Source organism: Saccharomyces mikatae, assembly GCF_947241705.1.
Source record: "Saccharomyces mikatae IFO 1815 strain IFO1815 genome assembly, chromosome: 5".
Taxonomy (NCBI): domain Eukaryota; kingdom Fungi; phylum Ascomycota; class Saccharomycetes; order Saccharomycetales; family Saccharomycetaceae; genus Saccharomyces; species Saccharomyces mikatae.
In genome coordinates, this window is record NC_079260.1 from 319,348 (window position 1) to 342,987 (window position 23,640).

Sequence of the window (23,640 nt, forward strand, 5' to 3'; positions counted from 1 at the left end):
GCCTAAGGGCGAGAGAAATGATGAGAACGTATTGGTGGAAACTGAAACGCAAGGATTAACAATGTAAAAACACAAGAATGACAACGCATTATTTTGAGAGAAGAAATAAATATTTATCATGTAGAATTAATAATTCTCTTTTTGTGGATCATATATTCTCGAGGAGAACTTTTGAAATATTCTGTACGCCAAATAATATTAGCTTTATCAACAGTCGAATCCTAAAAATATCTCAAAACCTTTTTACTTCTCAGGTATACATCATAAGTGTTCAGTATGAAGGGTGTTGTGCAACTGTAATTAGCAAACGATACTACGTTAAAGTTGTATCGGTTGAATAATTCATTCGAAAACTATATGAATTAGGTGTCGTCACAGTAAAACTTGCATCAAATCCTGGACTTACCATTATACTCGTCATAATTAATATGTCCAAACAGCGTATGTTACATATTTCTCTTTTATAATTTGAGAAGATGTCCTTTTATTCTTACCCAAGAATACAACCCAAGTAATAATTATCAACACATACTCTTTCCCACATACGAAGAGTGTCACTTAAATAATCGAGAAAATTAAAACTTAGTCATCTTAACCTCACCTATCGTTATGTTGATAAGTGAACACATGCTCTGAGGATCATATTGAGGTCCCTATGAATGTTTCTTCGAATAGCCGTTCTTACAGTATGGCCCTATCGGGCGCATGAATAAATTCCATCTACTACAAATACATTTTCATGTCGCTAGAAGACTCCGCCATGATTATTTTGACATGTTGGCCTTTATTTTTATAGATCACGGGCACGCGAGATGAACTTTTAGCTTGCTTTTATACATATATATGTATTATTATTACATTTCATTGAAGTCGGGTCGCAAAATTAATCGCCTCGTTGCACTCACCGTTCTGGAAACTCTTACGCGCAAGTATTCCATTATGAAGTATCATTTTTTGTTATCTTCATTCATAGAGGTCGTTAAGCACCCATAAAAGTAACTCTGTTGATTATAAATGAGTAAGAAGTCTCAGCATAAAACACGCACTAGAAGCAGAGAGTGAGATGTACTGTCATGTCATTTGGGGCATGTATAGTTTAACGAAAGGTTTAGCTTTAATGGTCATTGGAGAATCGCAATAACTACACATATTGACGTGCAATAAATGGACAATAACACTATAGATAAGTCACTACATTAGTGAACTCCAAAGTCCCTTCATTTAGAACTATTCATTAGATGAAATTTAACCAAACTTTTCAAATTCATCTGTAGTAACCCGGAATTAGTAAAAATACCTAAAGACCCCGGAATAGCAGCAAAACTGTACCCAACCAAAAGATCTTGCTTAACTAACATGTTTGAGGTGAATGGTATTCCCGCCTACGAGGCTCAAAAAACACGTTGAACGTTATGCCTGATGCATCTGTCTTGCAAAATTGGTCTAGTTCTGATTTTAGGCCAGGAAGGACTACATTGAGAGGCCATATGACAAGCGTTATTACATGCTTACAATTCGAAGATAATTATGTCATAACTGGGGCAGATGATAAAATGATAAGAGTCTATGACGCGATAAATAAAAAATTCCTTCTACAATTGTCAGGACACGATGGCGGGGTTTGGGCTTTGAAGTATTCTCATGATGGCATTTTGGTAAGTGGTTCCGCAGATAGTACTGTGCGGGTTTGGGACATTAAGAAGGGATATTGTACTCATGTGTTTGAAGGTCACAAGTCAACGGTAAGGTGTCTCGATATAGTAGAATATGAAAACACCAACTATATTGTAACAGGCTCGAGAGATAACACATTACACGTCTGGAAATTGCCTAAAAAGTCCTCTGCTACTGATTACGAGAATGAACATGACTATCCACTGCTATTTCATACCCCAGAAGAAAATCCATATTTTGTAGGTGTTCTAAGAGGACATACCGCGCTTGTGAGAGCTGTGTCTGGTCACGGGAATATAGTTGTTAGTGGATCCTATGATAACACTCTGATTGTGTGGGATGTTGCGCAAATGAAATGCCTATGTATTTTAAGTGGACATACAGATCGTGTCTATTCTGCACTTTATGATCATGAGAGGAAAAGGTGCATTTCGGCTAGTATGGATACCACTATTAAAATTTGGGATTTAAATAATATTTGGAATAATGGAGAGTGGTCTTACGCAACAAACTCTGTCTCTCCACGCACGAAAATACTTGGTGCCATGTACACGTTGCATGGCCATACATCCATGGTTGGTTTATTGAGATTATCTGATAAATTTTTGGTTAGTGCTGCTGCAGATGGTGTAGTAAATGTTTGGGATGCGAACAGTTACCTACTAAAACATTCTTTTGACAATACAAATTCTTGTTCGATCACCGCATTGGAAATTACTGATGTCATTTTACTGAGCGGGTCTCAAAGCCTACTCAAAATGTATGATTTAAGAAGTGGACTGTGTTTTTATTCTGATACTTTGAATGATGCTAATCAGATTTGGTCCGTTAAACTTAAGGGCCAAACTCTCGTTGCAGCAGTTGAACGAGATGGACGTAGTTTTCTGGAAATTCTTAGTCTAGCTGAGAATTGACTTGGCATATTTGACATTCAGGGCTACGATGGAGGCTGGTCTTGCTACAGAACAATTACGGGGAATACAATTATCAGCGTGTTTAACATGGGCGCAATAATAATAATAGTCCCGTGTGGTTTTTTAATTTTCATTTAACAATACTTAGAAATAACTAAAAGTATATATATATATATATAAAGATTCTGTAATCCAATAAAATACGAAACCCAAGGCACAATGGAAACTTCAAAAAGCACACATACGTCATTGAGCTTGTATCAGTTATGAAGAACGAGTGATATGAGGAAAAGAGAATATTACAATCTAAACCACAGTTCTAAAAGAAATTTACTGTCTGAAGTTGCGAAGCGGTTTAAACACGTGCGCAATACATACTATTGATTTCATTTATAAAGTCAGTATCATAGACTAACAATTTTTCTGTTTGAATATGGGTTTTCTTCCTGGAATAATGTATGTTATAGTATTACATAATGTATATAAAATCACATGATTGATTCTAGCTCCGGACTGTCATATTGTGTTCAATCAATTAATATTAACCCAACAGTACATCTCATATTTTACTCAAAAACTATAGGTGTGCACTATCATTCATTCACTTCGGCTCCCTTAGCTACGTACGACAAGAACTTCCAAAGTCTCCATTGTTAATACTAAAAAAAGAAAGAGACATCGCCATCAGTATATAAACATGAGCAACTATGGCGAACATATAGTCTTGAGTTACCAAGTTGAAAGTAAGAATTTCATTTTGAAAACATCTTCTAGTGAAGACTACGATACTTTAAATATAGTGAGAACATTGCACTTGTGCAGTCTACAAAATTGACGACAACACACACGCTCTTCCATCATATGTGGCTTATACATATGATGGAAAAATCAGTTAGGGTACGAGATCTGGTATTTTTCAGTACACACGTTGTCGAATTTGCAGACTAAGATTCTACGGTATGACAACGTGTTGTCATACATTTTTCGGTAGGGGGGCGCATCCACTTTCTGGGTGAGAGTGATCGCGAGACGCCTATTACTTCTTTTTTTTTTACCCCAGATTCAGGGGCCGAAGGAACGGTAAGCCTTGTGGCGAGATTGCAGATGCTCTAAGAAAATACTCATGCTCGAGGCAACCAGCTCAATGTAGGCGGCTCACAGTAATTGGCTTCCATAAATTATGTGCTTGTTGAGCTCAGGGGGGTTTATGTTCTCACTGTATGCTTAACTAAATAGTAGAAAGAAAGGGGGGAGACGTTTCTTAAGGGGCCATTACTGTGGAAGTTGTAAGTCTCTTCCTTCTTACCTAACAATATATGCATATAAAGCCCATGTATCTTCTGCGTTTATTTCTACCTCTTTTTCCATCTTTTTCTCGGCTCTGTTTTTCCAGAAAAGGATCCATAAGAGGGCAAGTCCTGTATTATATAATTCATTAAATTTACAGATCATTTATTGCACATATCAACAGTTTTCTAATTTCAAATGACAAAAAAAGATAAGAAGGAGGTCAAGGTGCAAACCGTCACCACCGAAAACGGTGAAACCGTTAAAGTTTTTGAAGATCTTCAAGGTTTTGAAACATTCATCGCTAACGAGACCGAAGATGATGATTTTGACCGCTTACACTGTAAGCTGAACTACTATCCTCCTTTCGTGCTACACGAGTCTCATGATGATCCAGAAAAAATTAGTGACTCTGCAAATTCTCACTCCAAGAAGTTTGTGCGCCATTTGCACCAGCACATTGAAAAACACCTTTTGAAAGATATTAAGCAAGCCGTTAGGAAACCTGAGCTGAAATTTCATGAAAAGTCAAAGGAAGAAACTTTTAACAAAATCACCTGGCATTACGGTGAGGAAACTGAATATCACAATAGACCTTTCAAGATAGACGTCCAGGTAGTCTGTACGCATGAGGATGCCATGGTTTTTGTTGACTACAAAACACACCCTGTAGCTGCGAAGTAAAGGCGATGCCCTGTAAAATCTTGTGGTGGGGAATTTTCGCGTGCCACATTCTTAAGTAATCCTATGTACTTTAATGATTTACGATTAACAAAGTATTCAAGCGTGCCTTTACGAGCACTAAAGTACGATACAAGCATGTCGTACTTGGTACTATGTTCGCAACGTGACACCTGCAAGGACGTTGTTGAACCACAAATCAACTGGCGGTCAAGTTAATGTTCTTTAAACCAAAGATGTTACCCGAACTTCACGTCAAAATTCTATCGATTGCCGGGTGACAAAGCTAATAAAAGAGCATGATTTTTTTTGCTTTTCTTTTCCAAGCATTCGAAAACCATATCAAGAAGCATATAATACAATATTAAAGACCTTCCTAGTATTGACTGTAGTGTTTTGGATAGCAAAGAAAGCTATTGCTATTTTCAATTTACAACAATCTTAGAAAAGCGATAAAAGTACAATAAAACCCAGTAAAATAATACACGAAATCCAGTCCTAATGATGAATCCACATGTTCAAGAAAACCTGCAAGCCATCCATAACGCCTTAAGCAATTTTGATACGTCATTCTTATCGGAAGATGAAGAAGATTATTGTCCTCTTTGTATTGAGCCGATGGATATTACTGATAAAAATTTCTTTCCTTGCCCCTGTGGTTACCAAATTTGCCAGTTTTGTTATAATAACATCAGACAAAATCCAGAACTAAATGGGCGCTGTCCAGCATGTCGTCGTAAATATGATGACGAGAACGTTAGGTATGTCACATTATCTCCAGAAGAACTGAAAATGGAGAGAGCTAAGCTCGCTAGGAAGGAAAAAGAGAGAAAGCACAGAGAAAAGGAACGTAAAGAAAACGAATACACTAATAGAAAGCATTTATCGGGAACTAGAGTTATTCAAAAGAATTTGGTGTATGTTGTTGGCATCAATCCTCCCGTCCCATATGAGGAAGTTGCCCCTACTCTGAAGTCTGAAAAGTATTTTGGACAATATGGTAAAATAAACAAGATTGTTGTTAATAGAAAGACACCTCATTCTAGCAATGCAACCAGCGAGCATTATCATCATCATTCTCCAGGTTACGGTGTCTACATAACCTTCGGATCAAAGGATGATGCGGCAAGATGCATTGCTCAGGTGGACGGAACGTATATGGACGGTCGTCTGATCAAAGCCGCATACGGTACTACCAAGTACTGTTCTTCTTACTTAAGAGGATTGCCATGCCCAAATCCAAACTGTATGTTTTTGCATGAACCTGGTGAAGAAGCTGATTCTTTTAATAAAAGGGAACTTCACAACAAACAACAAACGCAACAGCAAGGTGGCGGAACTGCACTACCTAGAGCTAGCATACACAACAATGTACCTACAAGTACCACCGGCTCCAACACTAATCTGCTGAGTGAGCATTTTACGAGCACACCTTCACCAGCTGCCATGAGGGCTCAATTACATCACGACACTCATACCAATGCAGGAACACCAGTGTTAACTCCTGCTCCTGTCCCTGCAGGATCAAACCCTTGGGGCGTCACTCAATCAGCGACACCCATTACATCCATTAATCTCTCCAAGAATAGTAGTTCCATAAACTTGCCAACTCTAAACGATTCCTTGGGTCATCATATTGTCACTACAACCGAAACAACTACTACAACTGCGGCAATTAATACGAATAATAATGCTGCAAGTCAGTCTCATGGTAGCAAGAAGAAAAATTCTCTTGCTGCAGAGGAGTACAAAGATCCTTACGACGCATTAGGGAACGCCGTTGACTTCCTGGATACTAGACTACATTCCCTATCAAATTACGAAAAGTGCCCAATATCTATCAAATCCAACATTATCGATGAAGAAACCTATAAAAAGTTCCCATCTCTATTTTCTTGGGATAAGATTGAGACCTCTAAGAAGAGCGATAACACATTAGCTAATAAACTTGTGGAGATACTGGCTATAAAGCCAATAGATTATTCTGCTTCTGTTGTTCAATTCCTACAGAGTGTAAACGTTGGTGTAAATGATAACATCGCGATCGCGGATAACACGAAAGTATCCACCCAACCAATAAGATTGCAAACCGTTCCACAACAAATTCAACCACCATTGAACGTCAGTACCCCTCCACCAGGTATCTTTGGCCCACAGCATAAAGTGCCCATGCAACAACAACAAATGGGTGAAACAAGTTCAAGAAACTCTTCTGATTTACTTAACCAACTAATCAACGGGAGGAAAATTATTGCCGGTAATTAGTCTGGCTTGAAATATTCATTTTTGCCTTTGCATTATCCTTAAATTTTATCTAATTACTAGTTCTCATGAATCTATAGTCTTTGTTCGATGCATTTGGCGTGAATGCGTATGTAACTGCTAAAGGATGCTAATATACAGACTGTTAATAATTTATTTACTTCTACGGCAGGTAGAAAACTCAAGAACTGCAAAAATTGTGAAGTCGTGATTAACCACCATAATAAAAATATCATGATTCACGAACAAATACGTCGCTATGTTTTTCACTTAAGTCACATTTTTTTTTTCACCGGAGTGGAATATCTTGCTAACTCACTTAAAATTCTTAGCTGAATGACTCAGTCTTCGTCAAAAAATTGCGGCCGAGTTGTGGCGAACAATGACTCTTTCATTTTTTTTTTCCCATATAAAGGGCTTCTGCCTGCCCTTGTTGTTCGCTATCCACTTCCATTAGGAACATTTTTTAGTAGATATTTTTCTGGTCTGAATTTTATTTTTAGCGCAAGTACCAGTTAAGGCAAAAGAAAGAGAGATCTGAAGTTGAAGATAGGCCAACGTCATCATGCCCTCTGCTAGCTTACTCGTTTCAGCGAAGAGAATCAATGCTTCAAGGTTCCAAAAACTCGTCTATTCATTAAACAAAGCAACTATAGCAGGATTTGCATCTGTGCCCTTGAGAGCTCCGCCTTCTGTTACGTTCACGAGAAAGAAGGTCGGCTACTCGAAGAGATACATTTCGTCTACTAATGGCTTTTCAGCCACCAGATCTACTGTCATTCAACTGTTGAACAATATCAGCACGAAGAGGGAGGTCGAACAATATTTAAAATATTTCACCTCTGTCTCGCAACAACAGTTTGCTGTGATCAAGGTAGGTGGTGCCATTATCAGCGATAATCTGCACGAATTAGCCTCCTGCTTGGCATTTTTGTACCATGTTGGTCTGTATCCAATTGTTTTACACGGTACTGGTCCTCAAGTTAATGGTAGACTAGAGGCGCAGGGGATTGAACCTGACTACATTGATGGTATTAGAATCACAGATGAGCACACAATGGCTGTGGTTAGACGTTGTTTCCTCGAGCAAAATCTTAAGTTGGTGACCGCATTAGAACAGCTGGGTGTCCGTGCAAGACCTATTACTTCGGGCGTTTTCACTGCTGACTATTTGGACAAGGACAAATATCAACTAGTGGGGAACATAAAAAGTGTTACAAAAGAACCTATTGAAGCATCTATTAAAGCGGGTGCCTTACCAATTTTGACTTCGCTAGCCGAAACTGCTTCCGGCCAAATGTTGAATGTCAACGCCGATGTAGCTGCTGGTGAACTGGCCCGTGTTTTCGAGCCATTGAAAATTGTTTACCTAAATGAAAAAGGTGGTATTATTAATGGCTCTACTGGAGAAAAAATCTCGATGATTAACTTGGATGAAGAATATGATGATCTAATGAAGCAAAGTTGGGTTAAATATGGTACCAAGCTAAAAATAAGGGAAATCAAAGAACTATTGGACTATTTACCACGTTCTTCTTCAGTTGCAATTATTAATGTACAAGATCTGCAAAAGGAGTTGTTCACGGATTCTGGTGCCGGTACCATGATTAGAAGAGGTTATAAATTAGTGAAAAGATCGTCTATTGGCGAATTTCCATCCGCTGATGCTTTAAGAAAAGCTCTTCAAAGAGACACCGGCATTAGTTCTGGCAAAGAATCTATTGCTTCTTATTTAAGAGATTTAGAAAAATCTGATTTTGTTTCCTATGCTGATGAACCACTTGAAGCAGTGGCCATTGTCAAAAAAGATACCAAAATTCCAACACTTGACAAATTTGTCTGTTCTGACGCAGCTTGGTTGAACAATGTCACCGATAACGTCTTCAATGTTTTACGCCGTGATTTCCCTGCTTTACAATGGGTAGTTAATGAAGATGATGCGAACATTGCATGGCATTTTGATAAGTCTCAGGGTTCATATTTGAAAAATGGGAAAGTTTTCTTCTGGTACGGTATTAATGATTTAAATACAATTTCTGAGTTGGTTGAAAACTTCGTGAAGTCTTTTGATACTGTTGCTCGTCCCAATCCATCTGAAACTAACGGAGTATTTACCAACGGAAAATCAGTTAGATCGTATTCGACTAGATCTACTCCTCGTCCGGAAGGAATCAACACTAAACCTGGTCGTGTTGCACTTATTGGCGCCAGGGGTTATACAGGAAAGAATTTGGTGTCTTTGATTAACAGTCACCCATATTTAGAAGTGACCCATGTTTCTTCACGTGAATTGGAAGGACAAAAGTTACAGGATTATACAAAATCCGAAATCATATACGAAAACTTGCGAGTAGAGGATATCAAGAAACTGGAAGAGCAAAATGCGGTGGACTTCTGGGTAATGGCATTACCAAATAAAGTTTGCGAGCCTTTTGTTGAAACAATTCAAAGTGTGAATGGCAAGTCTAAAATTATCGATCTGTCTGCTGATCACAGATTTGTTTCAGAATCAGAATGGGCTTATGGTTTACCAGAATTGAACAATAGAGAAAAGATTGCAGACGCTACCAAGATTGCTAACCCTGGTTGTTATGCTACTGGATCGCAATTAACCATATCCCCCTTGACTAAGTATATCAATGGGCTTCCAACTGTTTTTGGTGTTTCAGGATATTCCGGCGCTGGAACAAAGCCCTCTCCTAAGAACGATCCCAAGTTTTTGAATAATAACTTAATTCCTTATGCTTTAAGTGATCATATCCATGAGCGTGAAATATCGGCTCGTATTGGACACAATGTTGCGTTCATACCCCATGTTGGACAGTGGTTTCAAGGCATTTCCTTGACAGTCTCCATTCCAATAAAGAAATCTTCCTTGTCTATTGATGAAGTCAGGCAATTATACAGAGATTTTTACAAAGACGAAAAGTTGGTTCATGTCATTGACGATATTCCACTGGTTAAAGATATCGGAGGTACGCATGGCGTTGTTATTGGTGGGTTTAAGCTGAATAATGCTCAAGATCGTGTAGTTGTTTGTGCAACTATCGATAACCTACTCAAAGGTGCAGCCACCCAATGTTTGCAAAATATCAATCTTGCGATGGGTTATGGAGAATATGCTGGTATCCCTGAAGATAAAGTTATTGGTATCTGATAACGGTGTATAATATATAGACAATCACCCGAGAAACTAATGTATATATATGTATGTATGTATATGTACTCAGGAAAATAGATCAGAAATTTCAATTACAGCGAAGCACACCGTAGCATACAAAATAGCGGTACTATACGCGTTACAAATTTGAGCAAGTACATAAAATAACCATGTGATCGATTTCGTGATCCTTGATCTCCTTATAACTTCAGAGTCTCACCTTACGACACCACCATATCAAGACAATAAGAATGATTACCGCATTTGGATATCGCAAATGGCATGCCGTTACCATAGAAATGTACTGATTGGCGCGATTACTCTTCAAGAGAATCTTTGATACGAAGGAATTCCTCAAAGGAAAATCTCGTTACCAGGCCAATGCTGGGCTTTCTATGGCTTTTGCCCTCTAACATTGATTGTTTTACGACAACTTCTGGGGACAGAATTTCTCGTAGCCTTGGAACGATCTTGTTTACGCGTTTCAACTAGTCAATATAGCATTCAGTTGGACTTGTTAGAAAAAAAACGCGTAAATATGGTAGGGTAATCTCATCCCTTGTTACTTCATTAGCTTTTCTTTCCCATAATTTTCCGCAAACGCGTCATTTTGATTCTCAGGACACAGAAATCCTTGCAGGATCTAAATGGGTGTATGAGTAGTGGACGCGTAAAATAGATATGGAAATTTTTTTCTCAAAGCTCAGAAATAATAAGTTGGCGTAGGCTGGTTTCGTGTTCAATAGAAAACTCCAACAAAGTCTGCGGCTCACGGTTTAGAATCAGAAGTTTAGAGTTTATTCTGTTGCCTTAGTTTAGTTGAAACCATTGAATAAAAATTATATAAAGGAGCTGATAATTTATTGTTTGAAGTTTTTTCCACTAGAATTGAATTGAACCCGTCCTAAAACCTTTTTGTAAGAACGAATATCATCACAAGCAACACTTTATTTGTTGATATATTAACATCATGTACGTTTATAAAAGAGACGGTCGCAAAGAACCTGTCCAATTTGATAAGATTACCGCCCGTATATCACGTTTATGCTATGGTTTAGATCCAAAGCATGTTGACGCCGTCAAGGTCACTCAGCGTATTATTTCCGGTGTCTACGAAGGTGTCACAACAATCGAACTAGACAATTTAGCCGCTGAAACATGTGCTTACATGACAACTGTTCATCCAGATTACGCTACCTTAGCTGCTAGAATCGCTATTTCTAATTTACATAAACAAACCACAAAGCAATTCTCTAAAGTTATCGAAGATCTTTATAGATACGTTAACGCTGCTACTGGTAAACCTGCTCCCATGATATCAGATGATGTTTACAATATTGTCATGGAAAACAAGGATAAATTAAACTCTGCAATTGTGTATGACAGAGATTTTCAATACAGTTATTTTGGTTTTAAAACTCTAGAACGCTCTTATTTATTAAGAATTAACGGTCAAGTGGCCGAACGTCCCCAGCACTTAATCATGAGAGTCGCGTTGGGTATTCACGGTAGAGACATCGAGGCCGCTTTAGAAACTTATAACTTAATGTCTTTAAAATACTTCACTCATGCCTCTCCAACTTTGTTCAATGCTGGTACTCCAAAGCCTCAAATGTCCTCTTGTTTCTTGGTTGCCATGAAGGAGGACTCTATAGAAGGTATTTATGACACTTTGAAGGAATGTGCTTTGATTTCCAAAACTGCTGGTGGTATTGGTCTACATATTCATAACATCCGTTCTACTGGTTCTTATATTGCTGGTACAAACGGTACATCTAACGGATTAATCCCCATGATCCGTGTTTTTAACAACACTGCACGTTATGTTGATCAAGGTGGTAATAAAAGACCTGGTGCCTTTGCCTTATACCTGGAACCATGGCATGCTGATATCTTTGATTTTATCGATATTAGAAAGAATCACGGTAAGGAAGAAATTCGTGCAAGAGATTTGTTCCCTGCTCTATGGATTCCTGATCTTTTCATGAAGCGTGTTGAAGAAAATGGAACGTGGACTTTATTCTCCCCAACATCAGCCCCAGGACTAAGTGACTGTTACGGTGAGGAGTTTGAAGCCTTATATACTCGTTACGAAAAAGAAGGTCGTGGTAAAACTATTAAAGCACAAAAGTTATGGTATTCCATTTTGGAAGCACAAACCGAAACTGGTACACCTTTTGTCGTTTACAAAGATGCTTGTAATAGAAAGTCTAATCAAAAGAATTTGGGTGTTATCAAATCATCTAACTTGTGCTGTGAAATTGTTGAATACTCGGCCCCAGATGAAACTGCTGTTTGTAACCTGGCCTCTGTTGCCTTGCCAGCGTTTATTGAAACGTCGGAGGACGGTAAGACTTCTACATACAACTTTAAAAAATTACATGAAATTGCTAAAGTTGTCACTCGTAATTTAAACAGAGTTATTGATCGTAACTACTACCCTGTTGAAGAAGCAAGAAAATCTAATATGAGACATAGGCCAATTGCCTTGGGTGTTCAAGGTCTGGCTGATACTTTCATGTTGCTACGTTTGCCTTTTGATTCTGAAGAGGCTCGTTTACTAAATATCCAAATATTCGAAACTATTTACCATGCTTCCATGCAAGCCTCTTGTGAATTGGCTCAAAAAGACGGTCCATACGAAACTTTCCAAGGTTCTCCTGCTTCTCAAGGTATACTTCAGTTTGACATGTGGGATCAAAAGCCGTACGGTATGTGGGATTGGGATACTTTGAGAAAAGATATCATGACACATGGTATTAGAAACTCTTTGACAATGGCTCCAATGCCTACTGCATCCACCTCCCAAATATTGGGTTATAATGAATGTTTCGAACCAGTTACTTCCAACATGTACTCCCGTCGTGTCTTATCTGGTGAATTCCAAGTTGTCAACCCTTACTTGTTGCGTGATTTGGTTGATTTGGGTGTTTGGGATGAAGGTATGAAACAGTACCTGATTACCCAAAATGGCTCCATTCAAGGTTTACCAAATGTCCCACAAGAACTAAAAGACTTATATAAAACCGTATGGGAGATTTCACAAAAGACTATTATCAACATGGCAGCCGATCGTTCCGTTTATATCGATCAATCACATTCCTTGAATCTATTCTTGCGTGCCCCAACCATGGGTAAGCTAACAAGTATGCATTTTTACGGGTGGAAGAAAGGGTTGAAGACAGGTATGTACTATTTGAGAACACAAGCTGCTTCTGCTGCGATCCAATTCACTATTGATCAGAAAGTCGCTGATCAAGCAACTGAAAACGTTGCCGACATCTCCAACTTAAAGCGTCCAACATATATGGCTTCCAGTGCAAGTTATGCTGCGAGTGATTTTGTGCCTGCAGCCGTGGCTGCCAATGTGAATATCCCATCTTTAGATAGTTCTTCGGAGGCTTCAAGAGAAGCATCTCCAGCTCCAGCAAGTAGTCACTCATTAACTAAAGGAATAGCTGAACTGAAGGTCCAAGAATCTAAAGTAGAGGTTCCTGAAGTACCCATCTCAAAGAAGGAAGAGAAGACAGCCCCTATTCCAGATGCTGAGGAAACTGAATTCGATATTTACAACTCCAAAGTTATCGCGTGTGCTATTGACAATCCAGAAGCTTGTGAGATGTGTTCCGGCTAATAAGGGCTAAATTTTTTCTTATTTCTATTCTCTTTATCATAATTTGGGTGTTTACTTCAAGGTGTAATTTTATATTTTCTTTCGTTTTATTTCTGATAAAAAATTGGTTTTCTATTCTAATACCAAGCTAAAAGGTACCTATATATGTTTACTAATTGATTTTTCTACTTTGCATATATAAATAAAAAAATGTCAAATATTTTAACATCAACATTTCGTGCTATTGATGTGAGTAGGGGTGGGAATACAAGTTTCTCATAGCACCCTTCCAAAAGCTACTCTTCAGTATCGTTTTGCAAAGACACGCAATTCAACGCTGACAACACATATCTACTTGTGCAGCCAAAGAATCGTGATCAAATAGCAGGTGTTGTTGTTTTGACTTTCCAACTTGTAGTTGAAGATACCATCCCTTTTAGATTGCCAGGATGCGCCCGTATCGTTCCTCAATGAGAAATCATTAGCTCCTTCATTAAGATCTCCAACGTCCAATGTGGTCACTGAGACAATATACTTGTATAAAGAAGAGTGCCTTTCAAGTTTTTCTAGCACCAGTTTTATTAAAGGATTAGAAATTGGTTCTGTTGAAGAATCTATCTCATGGCTATCTCTTAAACTATCATAACTTTCTTGGATCAGCGAAACTAGCTTTTCTTCGGGCAAAGGAGAGTTTTCACTCTTTCCATCCTTTATCTCAACCTCAAGGCTCATTTTCTTGTTGGCTTCCTGTGATTGTTTAGTTTTCATCCTACAGTTCACAATGCGTTTTGTAAAAACATCAAGACAATACCCGCTTATGGAAGAAAGGCGTAAGTTTTAATTGGTAAAGGACATTACAAAAATAAATAGGAATATGGAGACAGCAACTTCCAAAAAAATGCAAAGGGCTACTAAAATATGACGGACTGGAGGAAACAATAGAAATATTATGAGACAGCTTTTTTCTTTTCCAGGATCTTGGAAGTCCTTTGAGTACGCATTAGATATCAATTAATTTGTATAGTTTATATCATTTGTTACGTTAATGATGCCTCTTTCCGAAATAGCTAAGCACGTGCCTCGGAAGGAGGAAAATAAATGCTGCATTAAATACAAAATGGATAACATTATTTAAGAGTACCCATTTTCACTGACTAGCAACACCAACCGTTATATAAGTAACTCAAGCTTTACTCATTGCCAACTACAAACAAGAGCGACACCGGATTTCCTCAATATGTCTTCAGCACCATTGTTACAGAGAACACCTGGGAAAAAAATTGCTTTACCTACAAGAGTGGAACCTAAAGTATTTTTTGCCAATGAGCGTACCTTTTTATCATGGTTAAACTTCACAGTTATGTTGGGAGGGCTTGGTGTAGGTTTGCTAAATTTTGGTGACAAGATAGGAAGGGTGAGCGCAGGACTATTCACTTTTGTCGCTATGGGCACAATGATATACGCGCTTGTGACGTACCATTGGAGAGCTGCTGCAATCAGGCGTAGAGGCTCAGGTCCTTACGATGACAGGTTGGGGCCCACTTTGTTATGCTTTTTCTTATTAGTCGCTGTTATTATTAACTTCATACTAAGATTGAAATATAATGATGCTAAGACCAAATTATAATATTGTAATTTCAATATCATATGCGAAAGATGTGCATAAAACTGTATTCTTCAAGAAGTTCGCAAATAGTTTGGTTTCATATAAGCGCATATATAGAAATATACATCTATAGGTAATCATGAACAATAAAAATATTCACATTTCAGGAAAGCCAAGGTATATGTCACTTTTTATCACCAAGTAATAATTTAGCTCACTCCACAGGGACGTAATAACTGTCTGAAAAACTCCATTCTATGGTGAGGCGTGTCGCTTTTCTTCAGCTTGTGCTAAAGATCCTTTACACGTCCATAAATACACATGCAAATAGGGTCCTGTTTTACATTTCTTTTTCTTTTGGCCGCTACCGGGCTGGCAACTATTAACCTGAACTTGAAAATAGAACAACCGAGCAACTGTGTTAGCCGTAGAGTTGAGCTGAGTTGAGCTGAGTATTTTGTTAGAACTTCAGCACACGCTGGGAAACTGCGTGGGATGTTTTTTTGTAATTGACTCAATATGTCCGCGCAGCCTCCGGAATACCGCTTAAGGCGTCAAAAATATGGCAACTCCTCATCTCTCTCATATTTTTCGTTCAGTATTTGAGTGATTGTGTGCCGCTGAAGCGGCGCTCTAACCGTTGAAAGACTTCTGACTCATCGCTACGCTGTTTCTCAGAGCTTACCGATGAGGATAGCTCCATGGAAGTGAACAAAAAAAAAGCACGATTATATATGCCTCCCATACAGAGGCAAGATTAGATTTAGATTTGGGATTTATAATGTCGTAATATGTTGAATGTATACAGTAATTATATAGATATTTTGTTCTCACGTGGTCGAGATAGAAAACAGCTTCAGGATATTGATTAAAAAAGCAAAGAAGAAAAAATGTTTTCCCGCACAAGAGCGACAACTCTAAATTCCAACTCATTTGCCAGAAACTTGTTACGTCTCTATTCACAAGTACCATTACGTGTTCCAATCACTCTACCAAATGGGTTCACCTATGAACAACCAACTGGTTTATTCATCAATGGAGAATTCGTCGCCTCAAAGCAAAAGAAAACGTTTGATGTGATCAACCCATCGAACGAAGAAAAAATAACGACAGTTTATAAAGCTATGGAAGACGATGTTGATACAGCCGTTGCTGCTGCTAAAAAAGCCTTCGAAACTAAGTGGTCCATTGTGGAGCCCGAGGTTCGTGCTAAAGCTTTATTTAAATTAGCAGACCTGGTTGAGGAAAATAAGGAAACGTTAGCTGCCATCGAATCTATGGATAATGGTAAGTCCCTATTTTGCGCACGTGGTGACGTCGCTTTAGTTTCCAAGTACTTGCGTTCCTGTGGCGGCTGGGCAGATAAAATTTATGGTAACGTTATTGATACTGGTAGAGACCATTTCACCTACTCTATGAAGGAACCGTTAGGTGTTTGTGGCCAAATAATCCCCTGGAACTTCCCATTATTGATGTGGTCATGGAAAATTGGCCCTGCTTTGGCTACAGGTAACACTGTAGTATTGAAACCTGCTGAAACAACACCATTATCTGCCCTTTTCGCTTCACAGTTGTGCCAGGAGGCAGGTATACCCGCTGGTGTGGTCAATATTCTTCCAGGTTCCGGCAGAGTTGTTGGGGAGAAATTGAGTGCTCACCCAGATGTGAAAAAAATTGCTTTTACAGGCTCTACTGCCACTGGCCGTCATATTATGAAGGTGGCCGCCGATACTGTGAAAAAGGTTACTTTGGAGCTAGGGGGTAAATCGCCAAATATCGTGTTTGCTGACGCTGATATAAATAAAGCCGTTGAAAATATCGCCTTTGGCATCTTTTACAATTCTGGTGAAGTTTGTTGTGCAGGTTCCAGAATATACATTCAAGATACAGTGTATGAAGAAGTGTTGGAAAAATTAAAGGATTACACGGAATCGCTTAAAGTTGGGGACCCATTTAATGAGGAAGTTTTCCAAGGAGCTCAAACATCTGAAAAGCAACTGCATAAAATTCTGGAGTATGTCGATGTAGCAAAATCAGAAGGGGCTCGACTTGTGACCGGAGGTGTCAGACATGGCAATAAGGGTTTCTTTGTCAAGCCAACTGTGTTTGCTGACGTCAAAGAGGATATGAGAATTGTTAAAGAAGAAGTGTTTGGCCCCATCGTAACCGTTTCTAAATTTTCTACTGTTGATGACGTGATCGCTATGGCAAATGACTCTCAGTATGGATTAGCGGCCGGTATTCACACAAATGATATCAACAAGGCCATTGATGTCTCCAAAAGAGTGAAGGCAGGTACCGTTTGGGTGAATACTTATAACAACTTTCACCAAAATGTTCCTTTTGGTGGCTTTGGTCAGTCAGGTATTGGACGTGAAATGGGTGAGGCTGCTTTGAGTAATTACACTCAAACAAAGTCTGTTAGAATTGCTATTGACAGACCAGTTCGTTAGAGTAACTCAGACTCGCATTACCTGCTAATTTGAAGGCATGTATGATAAACATTATAGAATAATGAAAGATGCTTCGTGACATGCAGGGGAAATCAAACAAGGATATTTTAAAAATAATAAAACAAAAAAAAACAACGTGATAAACATTAATGAACAATGTATTTACATTCTTAAGCATAGGTGGGAGACTGCCTTCTTTACATTTTTTTTTTTTTTTTTTTTGACAATTTATATGTGATAATATATATTAATCAAGAACGTTTCATTTGTCAGACTGTTCAGTAATTGTTCTCATCTTCGTTAAACTTTTAGCTTCATATATGCATTTTCAAGAGATTAATTAAAAAGCACTTCATGACTACCGCCAATACTGTCCGATACTTTGACAATAAACCCATACATTTGGAAAACCCATACACGTATACTGTGTTGTTTTATTTTCCTTCTTTAACTGTCATGGTTTTTGTTTGCCGGTGCCGCGGGCCACACTCTAGCAAGCTCCCGTTCACTAAAGTAGCTGCCAACCGGGAGCAAAACCTTTCAGTGACGGTGGAAAGTTCCAGAGGGAAATCGTCCTTTGGAAGGAAAGTTTCACTTCGTCTTCCACCCAGTATTCTAACTTTGCCTCCGTGAAGTAGAATAGCATAACTATAGTGCACTTCAAGAGCAAAAAAACGATTGAATATTGATTCAAGATAAGGAATTCAAGAAACCAACATAGATTAAGCAGAAATGGTATGTTGATTGTGATAAATTATAAAATGGGGTTCCTTCTTCCATATGAAAGTTACCATGAATTAGATAGGCCAAAGAGAAACAAATTGCTACTATAGAGAAAGATATGAATAAATGCTTTGAAAACCAGAAGAGGTTTAACAACTACTGGCTAAACTATAAAATTCATAGGGCTCGTGGGAAATTTTGTTGCTCTGTGGAAAGATATGTTAAATACGTATATTAAGACAGGTTTACAGTCCAATTATAAAATCGATCAATAAGCCAACCATGATCTCATCCTATTACAGTACAGTGCTTTGAACAATGGCTCACTAAATAAAGTCTAACTAATTTGTTACTTTGGATGAAGCATTCGAAGAGAGTGCCATCTGAATCATGAGAACTGAAAAGAACAATAAAGGGCACCATTGCCAAGTTTATCCTCGCCACGGAACGTATTTACTAACAATGTTTAATATGGTGTTTTACCTAAATTATTTTTTTCAGTCTGACGCTGTCACTATCCGTACTAGAAAGGTTATCTCCAACCCATTGTTGGCCAGAAAGCAATTCGTTGTCGACGTCTTGCACCCAAACAGAGCTAATGTCTCCAAGGATGAATTGCGTGAAAAATTGGCCGAAGTCTACAAGGCTGAAAAGGACGCTGTCTCCGTTTTCGGTTTCAGAACCCAATTTGGTGGTGGTAAGTCTGTTGGTTTCGGTTTGGTCTACAACTCTGTTGCTGAAGCCAAGAAGTTCGAACCAGCTTATAGATTAGTCAGATACGGCTTGGCTGAAAAGGTTGAAAAGGCTTCTAGACAACAAAGAAAGCAAAAGAAGAACAGAGACAAGAAGATCTTCGGTACTGGTAAGAGATTGGCTAAGAAGGTTGCTCGTCGTAACGCCGATTAAGCAAACTAACTTCAAATCGTCAAAATATTTTAGCGGATTGTTTAGTTTTCAATATATAAATATGTGTATCTTTTTCCAATAAAAAATATAATCAATAATTTTAAGAGATCCAAGGATTTATTTTCATGATATTGAAAGTTTCGGGGCAAAGACATAGTCTCATCGATCGAGTCTACTGGTTATAGCCGTTTACGATTTATGAATATTTTCTTTAAAAAGATAGCAGCATGCATCTCACATATTACATATTATGTCAATATTAGTCGTCGGTGGAGGTGCCAGCACTTTCAGGTTTGTTTCCATCTCTTTCTGCTTCTTTCATTTTTTAGCTTAGTCACGTGACCGTTTTTAGATACACGTATATAGAAAGGTTAATTGAATTGGACGGTTTTCACATAAGTTAGCGGTATATACACGCAACTCCCATTTTAAAGTGATAGTTACACAAAGAGGCCCTCTAGAGTAAGCAAAAACTTTGGTATAGAAGAAATATAATGATATTTGGATTGGGTAGGCTATTCTATGTCATTCTATTGCTAATTAATGCTGTTGCAGTGCTGAGCGAGGAGAGATTTTTGAGAAGAAGTATGTGAATAGGAAAGAAACCCATTAACTAGCTTTTATAAGGGGACGATTTAATACTAACTTTATTGAATATGCTAATGCAATATTCTTATTGATTTCTGCAGTCGGCCTAGGAAGGTCAAATGACGAGGCGCCTGTTTTTGGTCAAGATAAAAATACCACCAAATCTAAGGTTGTGCAATTGATTGGTGCCGTACAAACCTTACTGAGGAGTATGTTTTTTTGATGGAAGTACTGTAAAAGTTACACTTTATCGAATTTTTAATTGTTTTTCCTTTTTCTCAGGAACCTTACTAACGTTTCATTAATTATTCTTATAGTACCATTAATTGGAATAAATGTACTGGTAATCATTTATGAATTAATATTGGGATGAACTACGTACGCGAACAAAGCAAATATTACATATAGTTATATATATAATTTGAAGACTTACAAGAAAATGACACATATAAACCTTTTCCTTTAATTTTGTCTGTAATAATGAAAGTATTAAAGATAGAATTGAATATTCAAAAGGATCGAAAATTGGAGACTTCGCACGATATATGGAAAAATAACTGTGTTGTTTAGCTAGTTACTTGTCAAATAGGTATCAGCTAATACCATAGGCAGATGGTTTCGTGAAAGCATGAAAAAAAGAACGGATACAATTACCTACTGTGGCAGCTCTTTCAATTTATCGCTCATAAACGTTTCCAAAATCTCTAACTCTGTGATTTGTTTAATCAATACACTTAATGATATATTGTCCTTGTTGCTTTCGTTACCATCCTCCGTTTCCATTATATCATCAAGGCGTAATTTGAAATAAAATAACAAACAATCATAGATGAAAATAAACTGGTTGATATTCTGTACCATAGAAATTCGTTGCTTTCTAAAAATGTTGATCGTCCATGAAATTGGATCGAATAATTTTGCTGGATATTGGAATTTAATAAATTCTTTCTGCAACATTTCAAACATTTCAAAGTTTGAAAGAATGGAATCTATTGTGCATAAAGTACCAGTTCTTCCACATCCTGCGGAGCAATGAACTAGAATAGTGGGAACTTGGTTTTCATGATAGTAATTTCTGGCAAATAATGTATCTATTATATGGTTTTTTAAGTTGATTGCTTGTAAGATTGAGGTGGGGTTAAGCAAAGTGCCCAGGTCGGGCCAATTCTTCACCTGGATCTGTAATACTTCATAAGGCTTCTCTTGGTCATGGTAAGTTAACTGAATCTTTCTTATGAATATTGCATCATCATCATCATCATCATTATTATTATCATTATTATCATTATTATCATCATCATATTCAAATTTATTGTTATTATTATTTTTATTGTTGTTGTTGTTGTTGCTGTTATTAGTATTACCGCGTACGTTAACTGAAAATAAATTGTTATTCTTTTTTGAGGTGGCATTTTTTCTCGTAGTACCAGTAGGCATCTTTAAAATCTTCTTCTCTAGCAATTTAACGTGAATTCCATTATAACTACCTTCTTGCCAATAACGGTAACATTTCTCTATACCATTCTCAAAGTCGTTTGTCAATGATAGCACCAATGGGACGCCGTTATTCAATATGCATGTATAAAAATCATGCACGGTGGAGGGCATGGGCGCTTGTGTGGCTATATAACGTACTCTTCTTGTTGTGGTTGTGGCGGTTGAGAATGATGGATTCTGCTCAAAAGAAAATCTTGGTAGAGACAAATAATTTGCGTTGATATAATTGTCAAGGATGCCACCATCAGAAGTAGAATGAGAATGTTTAATACCTCTTGATGATTGAGTACCCTTCTTGAGAATAACTCTGGAGTGCTCGTAGGGAAAAATGTCCTTATATCTATTCTTTGCCCCTAGTTCGACACCAGATGATATTATAATGTCATCCGACTCCGAATCAGAATCCGATTCAAGACTTAGCATCGATTTATATTTACTATATTGAGTAAATATCGGCTGAGAGTGCGATCTCTTCTGTACCTTGTTTACATCAGGAAACTTTGGGGGCATGATGGTTGAAGAGGCAGTCGATGTCAATTGCTCAGGATAAGAGGACGGCTTATCAATTATAAATGAATTTTCCTTTTTCCTAAAAGACACAGAATGATTCAACCGTCTCTTCTCCAGAAAATCTAATCTTTGAAACTGAGAAACCAATTCGATCTTGGGAATTGTCATCAGATGTTGAAACCATTTTGGAATAACGAAATCAATGTCTTGTTGCCTATAAGTTTTATGCAAGGTCTCATACTTAATTTGGAACCCTAGTTTGTCTTTGTTAATGTCTTTTTTAAAGGGATTTTTGTTCTTCGGAAATTGAAAGTTCTGTAAGGATTCTTTGGCGGAATCGTTGTTGTACCATCTCTCATGTTCTTCTTTTATGTTGACTGCACTTAAATATGTCTCTAGATCCATTATTTCTTCATTTTGCGAGAACTTAAACACTTGGTTTATGTTTGTTTGTGGGGCAGGTAGTTGGAACTTGAACAAGGCAGATATGGGGGAAGATGAAGACATGGGAGAATCTGATAGAATGTTACGCGGGGAAGGAGAATTCGAAAAACTTGAATGATCTGACCTACTATCATCAGGTACTTTCAACTTGAGATTCATTTGTGGCGATGATGATGGTGTTGTTGCCGTCATATGAGGCGCTATGTTGTGTAGATTATTGATGAAGTTTGTCTTGGGACTTTTAGGTTCAGTTTCAGCTGAATCAACGCAACAGGGGTTAATTGAGTTTGTCCTTATATGATCTGGAAATAGAATTTTGAATTGAGAAAAGCCACACATCAATATAGACACGGTTTTTTTAGCCTTACTGTCAAACTCCACTAGCTTGGAAGCGATGCCAAAACAAGGTAGAGAAACAGAGCTTTCAGTCTGATTTGCGGTACTGTCATAAATGATTATGCGAAGGTTGTCGATGGCCAGTTTGTGTTCTAACACAGCTTGCTCGTTGGGAGTCAAGTTGTCTAAGAGTTTGGAAAAGGTAAAATTCTTTCTCCTCAACAACGTGGAAGGCAGACAAACATGAATGGAGTTTGTGATAATCGATTTGGCGTGTTCAGTAAACGGCCTGACGTCTAGTAATAGCAATTTTTCATTTGGTAAAGTTTCAATAATTTTACCTAGCTCCACAGCAGTTATTAGCGAGCAGCCCTGTGGCTTGTTATATCGTTGTTCTTTAGGTTTGAAACTCGGCAATACAGGAGCAGTCGCCCTCTTCAGCAACACTGGCGAAGATGTCTTATAGCTCACCAAAGGGCTGCTGGCTTTGGGGCTATGGTATATGTTGCTGTTCATGTTAGTGTGGTAACTGCTACTAGGAGGGTGTTTCAAATATGTATTCGAGTCCGAGTCCGTTTCTATCAAAGTGCTAGTATCGGAAAGTATCGACGTGCGGTCAGTAGATAAAATACTCGGGCAATGTATACTGTCCCTCATGTTCTAAATGGTAAGCAACTTAGCTAATTAATGAGGTAAATATAATAGTTACTTTCTGTGGCCTTTTCAGTGATAAGAGCAAATACGCTATTATAACACCGATGATAGTGGGTTATGCAAGTTTGTGGTTTGTACACAGTGCTTGTTTGTTCTTGAACCTACAATATTACATGTCAAAAGAGAAGACTAAACTGAGGTCGGTGAAAACACAGTCTTACGTCTGCAGTGTAAATGACAAGGAGAAGATTGGCCACTTGCGCATCGAATACTAACTATCTGCATTCATTCATGCCAGGTGCGCAAACAGCTGAGTCTGGCTAACACCACAT

At 38.0% G+C, this 23,640-nt stretch overlaps 11 protein-coding genes across 11 annotated transcripts; 9 read left to right on the forward strand and 2 right to left on the reverse strand.

Annotated features, from left to right (window-relative positions):
* Positions 1-1,412: 1,412 nt before the first annotated feature.
* Positions 1,413-2,588, forward strand: RRT13 (Rrt13p; the record flags this gene model as incomplete). Its single annotated transcript, XM_056221910.1, has 1 exon — positions 1,413-2,588. One exon carries the CDS (start codon positions 1,413-1,415, stop codon positions 2,586-2,588), a length of 1,176 nt encoding a protein of 391 aa, XP_056081654.1.
* Positions 2,589-4,073: 1,485 nt separating this feature from the next.
* RGI1 (Rgi1p) lies at positions 4,074-4,559 on the forward strand (the record flags this gene model as incomplete). Its single annotated transcript, XM_056221911.1, has 1 exon — positions 4,074-4,559. The coding sequence occupies one exon, from the start codon at positions 4,074-4,076 to the stop codon at positions 4,557-4,559; it is 486 nt and encodes a 161-aa protein (XP_056081655.1).
* Positions 4,560-5,057: 498 nt separating this feature from the next.
* MOT2 (CCR4-NOT core ubiquitin-protein ligase subunit MOT2) lies at positions 5,058-6,821 on the forward strand (the record flags this gene model as incomplete). Its single annotated transcript, XM_056221912.1, has 1 exon — positions 5,058-6,821. The coding sequence occupies one exon, from the start codon at positions 5,058-5,060 to the stop codon at positions 6,819-6,821; it is 1,764 nt and encodes a 587-aa protein (XP_056081656.1).
* Positions 6,822-7,383: 562 nt separating this feature from the next.
* Positions 7,384-9,975, forward strand: ARG56 (bifunctional acetylglutamate kinase/N-acetyl-gamma-glutamyl-phosphate reductase; the record flags this gene model as incomplete). Its single annotated transcript, XM_056221913.1, has 1 exon — positions 7,384-9,975. The coding sequence occupies one exon, from the start codon at positions 7,384-7,386 to the stop codon at positions 9,973-9,975; it is 2,592 nt and encodes an 863-aa protein (XP_056081657.1).
* Positions 9,976-10,948: 973 nt separating this feature from the next.
* On the forward strand, positions 10,949-13,612 carry RNR1 (ribonucleotide-diphosphate reductase subunit RNR1; the record flags this gene model as incomplete). The annotated part of the gene is made up of 1 exon (XM_056221914.1): positions 10,949-13,612. The coding sequence occupies one exon, from the start codon at positions 10,949-10,951 to the stop codon at positions 13,610-13,612; it is 2,664 nt and encodes an 887-aa protein (XP_056081658.1).
* A 330-nt stretch (positions 13,613-13,942) lies between these two features.
* Positions 13,943-14,359, reverse strand: TDA2 (Tda2p; the record flags this gene model as incomplete). Its single annotated transcript, XM_056221915.1, has 1 exon — positions 13,943-14,359. The coding sequence occupies one exon, from the start codon at positions 14,357-14,359 to the stop codon at positions 13,943-13,945; it is 417 nt and encodes a 138-aa protein (XP_056081659.1).
* A 469-nt stretch (positions 14,360-14,828) lies between these two features.
* On the forward strand, positions 14,829-15,218 carry VTC1 (Vtc1p; the record flags this gene model as incomplete). Its single annotated transcript, XM_056221916.1, has 1 exon — positions 14,829-15,218. The coding sequence occupies one exon, from the start codon at positions 14,829-14,831 to the stop codon at positions 15,216-15,218; it is 390 nt and encodes a 129-aa protein (XP_056081660.1).
* An 869-nt stretch (positions 15,219-16,087) lies between these two features.
* On the forward strand, positions 16,088-17,650 carry ALD5 (aldehyde dehydrogenase (NAD(P)(+)) ALD5; the record flags this gene model as incomplete). The annotated part of the gene is made up of 1 exon (XM_056221917.1): positions 16,088-17,650. The coding sequence occupies one exon, from the start codon at positions 16,088-16,090 to the stop codon at positions 17,648-17,650; it is 1,563 nt and encodes a 520-aa protein (XP_056081661.1).
* A 732-nt stretch (positions 17,651-18,382) lies between these two features.
* On the forward strand, positions 18,383-19,279 carry RPS24A (40S ribosomal protein eS24; the record flags this gene model as incomplete). Its single annotated transcript, XM_056221918.1, has 2 exons — positions 18,383-18,385; positions 18,875-19,279. The coding sequence occupies 2 exons, from the start codon at positions 18,383-18,385 to the stop codon at positions 19,277-19,279; spliced, it is 408 nt and encodes a 135-aa protein (XP_056081662.1).
* Positions 19,280-19,773: 494 nt separating this feature from the next.
* Positions 19,774-20,240, forward strand: YOS1 (Yos1p; the record flags this gene model as incomplete). Its single annotated transcript, XM_056221921.1, has 3 exons — positions 19,774-19,864; positions 19,969-20,076; positions 20,185-20,240. 3 exons carry the CDS (start codon positions 19,774-19,776, stop codon positions 20,238-20,240), a joined length of 255 nt encoding a protein of 84 aa, XP_056081663.1.
* A 281-nt stretch (positions 20,241-20,521) lies between these two features.
* On the reverse strand, positions 20,522-23,311 carry PTP3 (tyrosine protein phosphatase PTP3; the record flags this gene model as incomplete). Its single annotated transcript, XM_056221922.1, has 1 exon — positions 20,522-23,311. The coding sequence occupies one exon, from the start codon at positions 23,309-23,311 to the stop codon at positions 20,522-20,524; it is 2,790 nt and encodes a 929-aa protein (XP_056081664.1).
* Positions 23,312-23,640: the final 329 nt, after the last annotated feature.